This window comes from Helicoverpa armigera, chromosome 22 (genome assembly GCF_030705265.1).
Source record: "Helicoverpa armigera isolate CAAS_96S chromosome 22, ASM3070526v1, whole genome shotgun sequence".
NCBI classification, from domain to species: domain Eukaryota; kingdom Metazoa; phylum Arthropoda; class Insecta; order Lepidoptera; family Noctuidae; genus Helicoverpa; species Helicoverpa armigera.
Genome location: NC_087141.1, coordinates 6,323,137 through 6,336,619, shown reverse-complemented (window position 1 = coordinate 6,336,619; position 13,483 = coordinate 6,323,137). Strand labels below are relative to the sequence as shown.

Genomic DNA, 13,483 nt, shown 5'->3' with positions numbered 1-13,483 from the left:
ATAAGTAAGGTAACAAAAAAACACTTTCATAATCGAAAACATACTTTAATATACTCTTAAGTTTTCTTTTTTAATTTATACATGGTCCAGACCTTTGAAATGTCTATTTACACAAAATCAGAAAAATATTTCAAAAACTTCTCCTTACAAGTTAATAAACGCAACGTGAATTGCTCTTTCAAAAATTTAACAAAATATAGATATTGAACTTAAAATGCAAACTTTTAACAAGAGAATGAATATTATACGAAATAAGAGATTCCAAAATAAAGGAAAATAAAGTCAGAAATCGATTCCAATCGTAACTAATTCATAGCTTCATATTACAGTTGATACAGACAAAAGTCAAAACAATTTTTTTTTAACATAAAAACATCATGAAAACAGGAACATTTTATAGTTATTCTTATGGAACCTCGCACTGTATAATATAAATACTTTTAATATTGTCAAATACTCTATGATAAGTTCATGCACGTAAATCTGTAAATAGACATAATTCGTATACCTAACAATAAAATTTAACGACAAGTCTCAAGGAAGAATGTTCTAGTCTATCTTGACGAGGAACTCCTCGACTTCCAACTTTTGCCTCATAATGGCGGATAGCACCACTTCAGTGCTGCAGACGACGTTCAAAGTCTTTTCTGACTGCAGCAAGTAATAAACCAAATGCAAATCATTGGGTACCGTTAGAACTAGGTAACTATAGTTTTTCTGATTATGCATTTCTTGTATGGAGACGTAGGATCGTCGGTTCTTTTCGACTTTTCCTCCGCAGAGTTCTATCATTTCTGTTAGCGCTCCTCTTGAAGGTTTGACGCAGGGCGTGAGGAAGAATGTGACGCCTTCGAAGAGTTTTTTCCTCATTTCTCCGCATAAGAGTACCTCTGATATGTCGCACTTGAACATTTTGTTGAAGGCTTCGTCCCTGAGGCCGTGCTTGGCTTCGTCGGCGAACTTGTTGAGTCGCTGGCTCTCGAGGATCCACTCGGGCGTGAGGAGATGCTTGACGGTGACTAGTGAGCTGATCAGTTTGCATGTGCGGACCAGTTTGTCCATCACGAGGTGCGTTGCTTCAGCTGCTGAGGAGACTACTAGACCGCCGAGTTGCCTGTAAAATAATGTGCCGTTAATATGTGGTTTAATCGGAATTGAAGATAGTTTTGGATGCAAAATCTATCGACAGTTACCGATATACGAGAAAATTACTTCAAACCACCGAGAACTACAAGTGACAACACAAATTGTTAGTTTCTCTATCCTGAAATACAGATTATGAATGCATTCCGACGCTCACAAACTAACATGGACGATACAACATGAAACACGAAATACCCTCAACCACTAAATGATTTAGTACATTAAAAAAATAACCATATTGAATGGAAACTGATTAATTAACTTGATGGTCTTCGTGAATATGGTTCGCGTTTTCATCCGGTTCGATTTTAACATCACTGCAATAAGAATATGGCATTTCAGTATCCGTTGTCTGGTGTATGATATAATAATATACACATTTTGTGAATGATTGTTTCACGCTATTTTATATTTAATGGATTTTATTTTGTGAGTAACAACAGCAGTAGGGTCTTATGTATTCCATCAACATGCCTCGCTGGTATGCTATTTGTAATGTTCAGTATTGTGATGAGGGTTTATGCAAAAAAATATGAAGCACTCATAATGATGCTCTTGTTAAGTGTGTTGTTTTCTTGAAGTTTTAGGTAATGTAACATTTAGATGGAAAGACACATTAAGGCTTTGAAGCAGTTCAATGTCCTCCCTTATCAGATCCCATACAGTTTACCAAAACTCACACCATAACCACATTAAACCTTCGCTTACCTAACAATAGCAGCGAGTTTATGGTGTGCATGCGGCGTGAGTGCGGAGAAGGCGACCCGGGGCGCGAGGTGCAGCGGCGGCGGCGCGGCGGGCGGCGCGGGCGCGGGCGGCGGCGACTGCAGGCGCGGGCGCTTGGCGCGGCGCCCGCCGGCCGCGACGCAGGCGGCGGCGGCGGAACGCTTCGCGCGCTCGTGGGACTCCTGGGTTATGTTTATTGGCATTTTCCACGCGTCTGTAATGTTCAAAGTAGTAATTTTATTGAGTAAACTTTCCTTATTGTTGCATTTTTATGAATAGGCCCTATTTTCGCAATAGCTGTATGCAGAAATAACTTTACACAATCAACCAGATTAGACATCTACAAATAAATACATGGTATGATCACATAGTACATGATACATAACATGGATTTATGATCCATAAAAGCGTACAAAGAAAGGAGAAACACAAGAATAAAATTATACATTTTATTGGGAAAACCTTTTGATTGAAACAAAAAGTTAGCTAACCTAAATAATTGTACTGTACAGTTGGTCTTTATGGAAAGTCATCGACATAAAATATTACAAATGAAGCATTAGTACTCACTCATAAGATGTGACACTAAGCTATAATCCATTCTGAAGGGACTGGTGAGGTTGAACTGTTGGTACTTCGCGTTCTCGATCTGTTGGCGAAATAAAACATTACAAAAGGAAAGTTTAATCTAAAACAACAGTAACTTTAATAAATTGAATATTTCTATTATACATATATGAATATTTTAAGCTCAATCAACTCGTGGCCTAGCCGAAGCCGCGCGGATCGACCGATCATACGGTTAAGCAACGCTTGGCGAGGCCGGTGCATGGATGAGTGGCCAACTTGTTATGACGAGGTTTTTCGCGGTCTAGACGACACGATAAGTGGTCCCGGCTGTCATTTGTATATCTTTGACAGTAGTTACGGGTAGTCAGAAGCCAGAAAGTCTAACAACCAATCTAACCAAGGGGTATTGGATTGCCCGGGTAACTGGGTAGAGGAAGTCAGACAGGCAGTGGCTCCATGTAAAACACCCCCAGGTAGTTGGGAAAAGGCTAGGCAGATGATGTCAGTACCTGCGACAAGGCGCTCATGTTGCCCAGCAGCAGGTCGGTCAGCCAGGCGGCGGTCACTACTGGGATGCCCCAGTCCCTAGCTCGCCGGTACTTGTTGCCTTCAGCTCGCTTGCAGATCAGCACTGTGTTGTCTCGTGTCATGTATGGGGTTAGCTGGAACAAAATATTACAGGTTACAGAGCCAAGAAACAAGCCTACGGGTTGACTGGTCAAAGTTCAGTGGTTGTTCAGTGGCCCCGTCAACATTTTATTAATGTATTTTCTATTTCCACCACATATCTACCATTACAAGTTTTTCTTTAGCTAATGCAATAGACAGGACACAATTCTAATAAGTATTGCATTCTCTTAAAAAAAATCAGACACTAGTTTCACGTTCCCAAAAAACAAGATCCCATGTTGAAAAAACGGCAAGATACTCTATGGACTTTTCAAAATAGTATCATCCAAATACTCTGTTACAAGAAGACACTAGTTGCGATAATGCGATCCAAGAAGTGAATCCCATGGAGAAGAATCTGCAAAAATCTCCATGGACACACTTTCCAAACTAAATATTGTCCAGGATTCTGTTAGATACATACCTTAGCACCAATATGTTCAAGACAGAATGTGACTCGATCCCTCTCCTCGTCCCTCCACCCCGATATAGCGGCTCGATGATGCCTGGCAGGCCTGTCCCTCGCCGCGTACATGCTGGGCAAGTGTAGCGCGTGCCACGGCGGTAACACGCCGCGGCGTAACATCGCGTCTGACAGCCAGTAGGCCGTGACGCAGCGCTTTGCGTCGCGTAATGCCTGTGGGTGATAAATTAATGTTGATTAATATAATGTTTGATTGATCCAAGAGAAAAATTGAGGTTTAAAAAGTGGTGCACAAAATAGAGCTAGATCAAAATGTGGGAAGACATAAAAATATTTTAGCAAAAATATAATTCTGGCTTTCAAAAACACCACAAGAAAAAATTTTTCGTATATCGATTTACGCTAGAAGTTGGTGTAAAATTTTTCATTGAGCAAGATGCTGATCTTAAGGTAACTGCTGTTTATTTTGTCTTATGTTATGTTGATATGGTCTCGCCCCACGCCGCCGCGCCGCTGTAAGACCTCGCCCTCCCCCCCCCATGACTGTCGGCACTGCACCTGGTACAGTGGCACAGTACCTGCATGACGACGCCGTGGCGCTGCGTCTCGCACAGCACGTGCGTGACGCGGGCGCAGTAGACGGGCTCGACCTCGCCGCCCCGTCGCTGTATGGCTTCGCCCCACCGTGATACGCGTTCCGCCCCCCACGACTGTTGATATTCCACCTAGGTAAAATAAAATGAGGGATCTCAGAATATTGATATGACTTGAAAAACACTGAAAAGAAACAAAATATATGATATTCAATCAAAAACATTACTCACGATATGAAACACACATCCCAGTAGGAAAAGATCTGGCGGTAGTTTCAAGTTGGGATTGTGCCCGTAGAACTGCGCCCGCGCAGGCGGCGGCCGGGCCGGCGGCGCGTACACCTACACACGAGTAATATATTGCATTTTATTTACTATTTTAGCTGCCATAAAATTAAATAAAGTCGTAAAATGACGCTGACACCCTTCAGGTTTACAACTTTACTCCTACTGTATGTGACCGTGGCTAGTATCGTATCATCATCATCGTACATGACATTAGAGGTATCTTTTTTTCCATTTGTAACAAACGTGAAGTAAGAAGTAGTACATAAGTAAATACATAAATTGATGTAACTTGCTACCTGTTAGTTTTGAATCTTGCTTGGAAGACTATTTGTGTCGGCCGTTCGAAACATTCACGTGACATTGTAGCTGTCTAGTGTGAGGGCTGCCGTCACAGGCTGGAGTATGGCTGCAGGAGACTTGGCTGCCGAGGTGAGGGTGCTGCAGGACACATTACCTTGTGGTGCGGATGTGCGTGAGCGTGCTGCAGCAGCAGCCGCGGCGCGGCGGGCGCGGGCCGCGCGTGGGCCGCGGTCATGAGGCGCAGGGTCCCGGCTGCGGAAGGCTCATGTTCAGAAGCTGTGCCACCTTGCAGGCGAATGCTCAGCATGTTTGCGAGAGCTGTCTTGGTCTTCGGGTTTACCAGAAGAGCGTTGCCTGGAAGGTAGAAGCGTCTCTCCTGTTCTTAGGGATATCAGGTTCGAGTCAAAGTCATGCGCACACAAACTCCACTCTACTGAAATAGTCCCCTCCTATGACATGCCGGTTTGACTCAACTACGATTTTTATCGCATCCCTTTTGTCAAAATCGGTATTAATTGATTTAGTTTTTCAGAACATTCCATGCAACCATGCAAGTTTAGACAGCTCTCTACCAACACCGTCCCTTCGCCTTGTATTTAGTTTGATACAGCAATGGTACAACGTCACACAGGTATAACTATCGTCAGACAGAGTAATATTCACCTTGTTGTTGGTCGGGAGTGGTGGGGGTGAGGAGGGCAGCGTCTACCGGCTGCTCGGCGAGAGGGGCTCCACTTACCACGTGTTGTGTCACCCCGGGGGATACCTGCACCGATAATACGACACACGTTGATGACAGATGAAGAGTTATACCGTGGCATCTTCCAGATATACATATGTTTCAAGAGCTGGTAAGTTCAAGAGTTGGTATTCGATCTAAGCTTGTAAGATATAAATGGACACCTCATTTAAACAAAGTGATTATAAAAAAGATCTGTCATTTCAATACTTTATGAACTGTAAAAATGGTGTTTGTATTTTCTGAAATTCTCTCTACATTTTAACCATAAGTAATTGTAGACATTGTAGTTTAAAACAAACACACTAGACATGACCAACACATACTTTCTTATTTTTCTCTACTCTCTTTGCTAAATCTTTCTTTCTTCTCTCTAGAATCAATACGATATAACCCCCACCTGTTTGACAGCAGCATGGTGAGCCACATGGTCTCTCTGAGCCTGCAGCTGCTGCAACCGCTGGTAGTGCTGCTGCCGCTGCATCTGCAGCTGCTGCAACTGGTTCTCTACCGTGCCACCCGGCCCCGGTTGTGCTGCCGGGCTGGCCACACCTGTAGAAACAAATATGTACCTTTGTTCAACAATTGTAAAGGCACCTTCAGAAAAAGGTACCTACATGGTACAAACAGAGATCCTCTGATCAAGTTTTACCCTGAAACACAAATTTAAATAAACCTAGTTTGGATGATCCCAATACTAGATTAAGAATATAAATTTCTTGCATTTCCATTCTCTTCAATTTGCCGGTAATTTAGTATTCGAGCTAAATGAAAAGGCCACTGATACACTTTCAAAGGTCTGCTGAATGATCCTGAATTTCAAAGGGTGCAATTGAATGAACACAGGGCAGTTTTAACTTTGTAAAAATACTTTCCATGCGACGATACTCAAACTCGATATGAAAACTTACCGTTAATTTTTGATTTTGAATAGATATATCAATTTTGCTACCAACTGGATCGATCAACAAAATATTTACCACTGACAAATCACGACAAGATATATTTTATTCACACATAACACATTTAACTTAAAACAATAAACGTGCAAAATAAAGTTACAAGCTATATAATAATTCCTGACGCACATTTCGCGGTCAGCCAAACATTGACATAAAAATAACATTATCATAACAAAATATATTTTTCTTGTACACAAATGAATAAAATTAATCACACCTACTTCAAACAAGTATTAATAAATAATAATAGGTTACTTGGGCAAATACATACAGTAATTAATATTTTCCTGCAAAGTTAACTTTATATAATTTTAATAATCTGGCTAGCCTTTTCCCAACGCCTTCCAAAATAACTTAAAGGTGCTGAGTTTAATTTCAGATGGTGCGACTGCCTATCTGATCTTTTCATCTCAGCTATTGGATAGATAACATGATACCCCTTAGTAGGACTAACCCTTTTGAGCTTTGGACAAAGTGCTAGAATATTTTTTTATTGACAACTTACCATTGCTTTCAGTGTGTTCAAAATTCATTATGTTAGACACAAACTCCTTTTTTTACAGCGCTATTTTGATTGAAATTGTATTTTTTAAGAAAACAACAACCTCTTTTTATGATAACTGTTTTCTTTTTTAATATTTTTAAAGAATACGGCAAATAAACGTGCGTTCCCCGTAAAAATACTAAACATATTGAAGTTTAAAGCTAGATAGTGCTTTAAAATTATAATTTTCGATATGGTTACAGCGAGCGTCAACATTATGTATGAAGAATCATTTAAATACCAAAATTTCTAACGTTTCGCTCAACACTTGATCAATATGTAAAAGTTTTTATCGTGTTTTTCCATACCTACGGGATATTATGAAAGTAAAGGCTGATAACTTTGAGAACAAAATTATGGATTGGCTTTATTGAAACAACTGATTATATTTTTAATCGATTACACGAAATTGAAACAAACTGTTATAATTTTTTCACTACATTGATTTTTTATTGATTTTCTATAAAATTTGATGAAAAGGAATAAATAAACATCAAATATGGTGACCCGGGTAACTGGGTTGAGGAGGTCAGATAGGCAGTCGCTTCTTGTAAAGCACTGGTACTCAGCTGAATCCGGTTAGACTGGAAGCCGACCCCAACATAGTTTGGGAAAAAGGCTCGGAGGATGATGAAATATGGTGACCCAAAGGTCAAAATTTTATTTTTCAAACATGAGAATCCCATTTCGCGTCTAAATATGGATTCATACCGGTATGACTTCAAAAAAGTTTTTTTTTAGACAAAATCTGGAACTTCAAGATTCCACGCTATTTTAGAAAACCGCGGGAAACAAGCTAGGAATAAATCAATAAATATTAGATCAGGGTTCGCAGACCTTATTCACGCGTGCTTTAATACAAGTGGCACGTGGCGAATATATCGTTATGATTCATAATTTAGTTTGACGTATTCTAATATTGTAGGGCGATTCTTTATATACATACATAATACATCGTTTTATGTGTTCTCAGAATGATATAATTTTTGTATTAAGGTTCTCCTAATCTAAAAGACAGATGTTTGTTGCTGGGGAGTTCGCGCGCCACTTCTTCTCAACAAAAATTCTTTGGAAGTGGTGAAGGGCTGGCGTTTTTCGGGTCTGTCTCTGATTTTATTTGTGTGATTGTTCAAAAAGTGCTGTTTCTCTGCCTGGTTTGATTAACTTCTTGTATGCCGCTAATTTATAGAACAATTAAAACTCAATTGTGTCTCGCGTGTATCAGCGCTGTACGGTTAAATGCATTTTGACTTCAAAACTAGCCTAGATTAAGGTACATTAAGAAGTAATAAGTACTCAGCCAACCCTAAGATCAATTTTGGCAGTTGGGAAATGGCTAGGTATATGATAAACAAAACTAACCTGGTGACTGTGGAGGCGGCGCGGGCGCAGCGGCCGGTATGGTAGCTGCTCTCGCCCCTTGCTGTTGTAGCCATTGTACCTGAGAATATAAAAATATATATATTTTTGGAATTTTTACATAAGACACCCGACATGTGTGAGTCGGACCGGCCCTCCAAGGGTTCCGTACGATGATGACACTACATTATAGATAGGGAATAGAATTTATTATGGTACTATTATGCACTTTACATTATAGTTAAGAAATTATGCGTCTTCGTGGAATAGTGGACTTGAGTATATGGTTAAAATTTTACTTTGATTGGTACCTTCATACGTTTCCGAAATATAGGGTGATAAGAATAATACGACAGACAGATAAGAAAGTGATCTTATAAGGGTTCCTCTTACTATTGAGGTACCCTAAAAATTACATTGGAAGTTGGAGTTTTTACTTACAGGAACTTGTTGTTGCTGTGCCAGGCCTGGTGCCAGCTGGCTGCGGATGAAGGTGACGCTTTGAGCCCCCGCCGGGGCCGGAGCGCCGGGCGAGCCTGCCACCACGCCCGGTTGCTAAGGACGACGGATTATCGTTAATGAGAGATTACAAATACATCTGTGTAATTATACTATGTTTCGTGCGATCAGGGGCCTGATTCTCCTAATTTTACTTAAGCGTCATACGATTCACGTTCGACTCGATTCGACTGATATCCAATCCCGACTCGATTACGATTGAAGCGTATGTGGCATTCCGCTTCTTTTTCTTTGAAATAAACGTTTTTATCCTTTTCTGTCATTCAATAATGAATCATTTTGTCTGCAAATGATTTACGATTGCAAAATGATTGTACAGCAAACTACCGTATAGACCAAAATCACCAAAATAGCAGACCAATCGTACACCAATCAAATGTCAATCGAATACGATTGGTCTTTTATTAGTAGCAGAATGCCCGATATGGTTAAAACTTCTATTACTTACTATATTCTACTATATTCGATTTTGACATTATTAACTTAGGAGAATCGGGCCCCAGGGGGTAATATAACAGAGACAGATATACGTACATAGGTCAACAGCATGGTATAGCAAAAGGACAGGCAACAATGCCTGATTTATGTTTTGAATGCATTCAAATGAAAATTAATGACACTTTTCGTTGTAATTTTATAACTCAAGAACAGGCTCACCTATCCAAGCCAAATGTTTAGGCTTTGTTCGGACTATTTAGTATATGGTTTATGTGAAGTTTTCACAAAATCGAGTGGTTTTTTTATTTATTTTCTTAATGAAGCACGTACCGGGCCTCTAGTGCTATATTTTCCGCACTTGGATAAAAAGAAGCCTGTGCGTTATATTGTTGTATCTACTATTGTGAATTTTATCTAAATCTGCAGTTTTTGAACTCAGGAACGTCAGGAAAATCATCCTATCGCGAGTGAACTACAGTGTGATATGGTCAGTTACCTGCTGCTGAGCAATAGCAGCCTGCCGCTGCAACGACAGCTGTCTTCTCTTCTGCAGCTGAGCCACGAACACTGCTCGTTCCTGAGGCTTCATCTGCTGCAGTTGTGCGTGCGTCTGCGCGTCCAGGTGTATGAGTTGCCGACCGCCGCCGCCCGCTGTCCAGGAGACCTACGGAGTTGGTGTTTTTGTTGTATTGGTGGAATAATAAATGGAAAAGTTGCGACAAATGATGATAATAATTGATAAGTGAATTCGAGCAGAAGAAAGTAACAATAAAAAAATAAATTCAAGCTGATAGCTGCTTTTTTTGTTCTTGTAATTTTTTAATAGAATTTCAGAATTAACCCAATTTTACGAATGATCGTTGTGTATGCTTTGGGTTTTGCTGTTGTGCCAGTTGTAAGGCTAGTAACACAAGTGCCGAGTTTCAATACAGCTGGATTACACTGACGGATTTCCGTAAATAAAAAAAAATTACGTGCCCATTTTATTGTTGGTTTGGGTCGAGAATCATTATTACGTCCATGAATTTTGCACGCATGCAAATTAACAGCTTGTATAGAACTTGACCACAAATATCGTCTTCAATCATACTTCAGATGAAAGCAACTTCTTTATAATATAGATACATTAGATAACACTCACCCTAGGACCCACAGTTCCCGGTTGAGCAATTTGCTGCCTCTGTTGCAAATACTGTTGCTGTTGCCATGACACATTCTGACCACCTTGCACAATCTGCTGGCCTCCCGGAGACACTATCTGCTGAGCCCCTCCATGCGTGATGATCTGCTGAATACTGCCCCCTCCCGCCTGAGGCGACTGCGGCATTTGAGTCAGAACCTGCTGAGTCTGACCAACAGCCTGACCCAATATTTGCTGACCGGATTGCGTCACAATCTGCTGAGACGACTGAGCTATAACTACATGCTGCTGTTGTCCTTGCTGGGTAATCACATGCTGGCCTCCTTGCGTCAAAACCTGCTGAGTCCCTTGCGTTAGAATCTGTTGACCACCCTGATTCACTATTTGACCTCCTTGGTGAACTATTTGGCTCTGAGACACAATTTGCTGACCTCCTTGCAGTGTCACTTGTTGGTTGCCATGCACTAATATTTGTTGCTGGCCAGTATGTTGGTTTATTAATACTTGTTGAGGAGCTTGAACTATCTGCTGCTGTCCTGAACTACTTAGCAGCTGTTGTTTTTGGAATAGAATCTGGTGATGAGTTTGGTTCAGTTGCTGGCCCTGCCCTCCGATAGACTGCTGCAGAATCTGCTGTGGACCTTGCTGTATTGTATGCTGAGGACTTAATTGCGGTTGCTGGTTGTTTATCAAGGCTTGTTGCTGTGTCTGCATGATCTGTTGCTGCAATATAACCTGGTTTTGTGGTGCTCTGGACTGCACAAGAGGGTTTCTGATAATTTGATGCTGGCCTTGTACCATTTGAATGTTCTGCTGTCTCCAAGCTCCTTGGACTGGCACGTTCGCATTCTGTTGAGTCTGTATTGTCTGTTGGACGGACTGTATCTGTTGACTGAGCACTGTTTGCTGGTTAGAGTTCACTAGCTGGTTCAGTTGCACCCCCTGACCACTCTGACCCTGGGATGAGGTCACAAGCCCCTGCACCCCCATATTAATGTTCTGCTGGTTATTCATTGACTGTACATTTTGTTGCTGTATAAGATTCTGGTTTTGCTGACCCATTTGCTGTCCCGATGATATTAATTGCTGGTTGATAACTTGTCCTTGTCCCAGATTTTGGCTTAGCTTTGCATTTTGAAGGTTTTGTGTGGACTGTGCGAGCTGTTGGGCAATGTTCTGTACAGCTTGGGAGGCACTCTGCTGACTCAGGCTCAAGCTTTGCTTCATAGCCATATTCTGTTGTTGCTGGAGATTGTTAGCACTCTGACTCAACATCTGACTGATATTCTCAATGTGCTGCTGAGCCGAGCTCATAGTAGTCGGTGGCTGGTTAATATTCTGCTGCAAATGATGCTGATTACCCTGTATATGTTGCTGTAATTGACCCTGCAAGTTCTGAGACATCTGAGAGACTGAAACATTAGGCTGAAAACCTTGCTGGTTTTGCTGGTTACCAAGCTTATTGTGTTGTAACATCTGCATTTTCAGTTGATGTTGTTGCAACATCTTTTGTTGCTGTATCTGAATTGCTGTAAGCCCATGTGGCTGTTGCTGACCCTGGTTGTAAGACTGCTGTTGCTGTTGCATGCCCATCTGTTGGTTTGGTATCATACCAGCCTGGGATACCACAGTGTTCTGTTGCCCAAACTTCTGTAGCAAGGGAGAGTTGGCCTGACTGCCTTGTATCTGAACATTCTGGGTCACTATCCCTTGAGGTATGGACTTACTCATGATTCCAGGAGTCGACATAGCTGTTGATGTGTATCCCATAGAACTGATGGGTGTAGTTGAAGCAACTGAGGCACTTGAACTGGCAGGAGGATGGTTCCAAGGCATCCTTTGTTTTAGTTTGTCTAGCAAAGCCTGTGTACTATCATCCTTATTCTCAGCCATGTTTTGTGTAGGCACTTCGTTCTTAGCAATACTTTCCTCAAAGTCAAATCCTGTGATTGCACTTATACGGTCCATAGCTTTTGGAGGTGGCTGGGGGACAATTAACAGCTTTGGGTGAAATATGTCGGTCACCGCTTGTATTCTAGCCCTGATGCTCTCCAACACCCAGTCCGGAGTCACAATCTTAATCCTTGAGGAGGGGAGTGTGAGCGCAGCACTGTATCTCTTCCCCGCAGCTGATCCACAGATCAGGTGAGTACACTGAGAGTCCAAGTTCAACTTTACTTTGCCACCATGATATGTGATTACAGCGAACAGGGCTTTAGCGTCGGCCACACTCACTTTAGATATACAACACACAGTGTTAGTGAATATCTTATTCTTAAGTGGAACGTAGGGCTTGGGGTCGGCCAACTTCTTGAGGCGCGCGCACGCAAGCACCCAGTGCTCGGTCACTGCAGGGATCTGGTAGATGTCCTGGGCTTCGTCGACATCTGTGTCCGCAGCATTTTGACCACAAATTAGATGCGTGACATAGTCAGAGAAGTATTTTGTACTCTCCGCTCCACCGGACTGAAGTAACAGCATAATCTGTAATTACCACACATCCCTTAATAACCCTGCCCACTAATTACAACATACAAACAAACGTAAATAAAGGAATCAAGTCAGAAAACTCACCCTTTCCGAGACATCGCCAGAAACATAATATTTGACATCCTTAAAAATTGGCTCTTGCAAAGTTAAAGAATCTAAATCGTCAACAATCGTTACCATTTTCTGTTATACGACAACGTTAAAAAACACACGATTTACAAATTAATTACACATTTTTGCTGTATTTTTCAACAAAACGCCGATAACTCAAGCGACGACGTCCATGATTAATGTTGCAAGTCTAAAAAATTAAAATGGTAGTGCCTTTGGTTTTTTTTTTAATTTAATTATTTTAACCATATGCCTATAAAATAAAATTCAATTTAACTAGATTACTTGATTTTTTCAATAATATATGTGCCAGGGAATAATAAAATTGGCTATATATAAAATATTTTCCTACTACTATTTAGTAATAACTAACTAATAGCAACACTGATACCAGTTTATAAAGTTAGCAATAAATAAAAACACATTTTTACTTTATTTATGTTTTTTATCTCATCAAATCTTTTATG

The 13,483-nt window shown here is 41.0% G+C and overlaps 1 protein-coding gene across 2 annotated transcripts; it reads right to left on the bottom strand.

Annotated features, from left to right (window-relative positions):
• Nucleotides 1-24: 24 nt before the first annotated feature.
• On the bottom strand, nt 25-13,196 carry LOC110375610 (PAX-interacting protein 1). Of its 2 annotated transcripts, none has more exons than XM_049843218.2 (15): nt 12,990-13,196; nt 10,416-12,899; nt 9,771-9,938; nt 8,759-8,872; nt 8,321-8,399; nt 5,853-6,004; nt 5,377-5,479; nt 4,868-5,067; nt 4,357-4,467; nt 4,111-4,257; nt 3,533-3,745; nt 2,949-3,101; nt 2,440-2,518; nt 1,852-2,083; nt 25-1,114 (listed from the first exon to the last, which is right to left on the bottom strand). In XM_049843218.2, exons 1-15 carry the CDS (start codon nt 13,083-13,085, stop codon nt 550-552), a joined length of 4,896 nt encoding a protein of 1,631 aa, XP_049699175.2. In that variant the 5' UTR covers nt 13,086-13,196; the 3' UTR covers nt 25-549. The 2 variants fall into 2 exon arrangements, with proteins under 2 accessions (XP_049699175.2, XP_049699176.2); XM_049843219.2 differs by having other exon boundaries at nt 4,868-4,965.
• Between the last annotated feature and the right edge of the window lie 287 nt (nt 13,197-13,483).

What these genes read in the sequence shown, in the direction of transcription:
- LOC110375610 (XM_049843218.2), bottom strand. Translation starts at nt 13,085, where the DNA reads ATGGTAACGATTGTTGACGATTTAGATTCTTTAACTTTGCAAGAGCCA. An exon ending in ACCATGCTGCTGTCAAACAG is followed by an intron (nt 5,480 to 5,852) that starts GTGGGGGTTATA and finishes TTATCGGTGCAG; the next exon opens with GTATCCCCCGGGGTGACACA. An exon ending in GCCACGGCGTCGTCATGCAG is followed by an intron (nt 3,746 to 4,110) that starts GTACTGTGCCAC and finishes TATCACCCACAG; the next exon opens with GCATTACGCGACGCAAAGCG.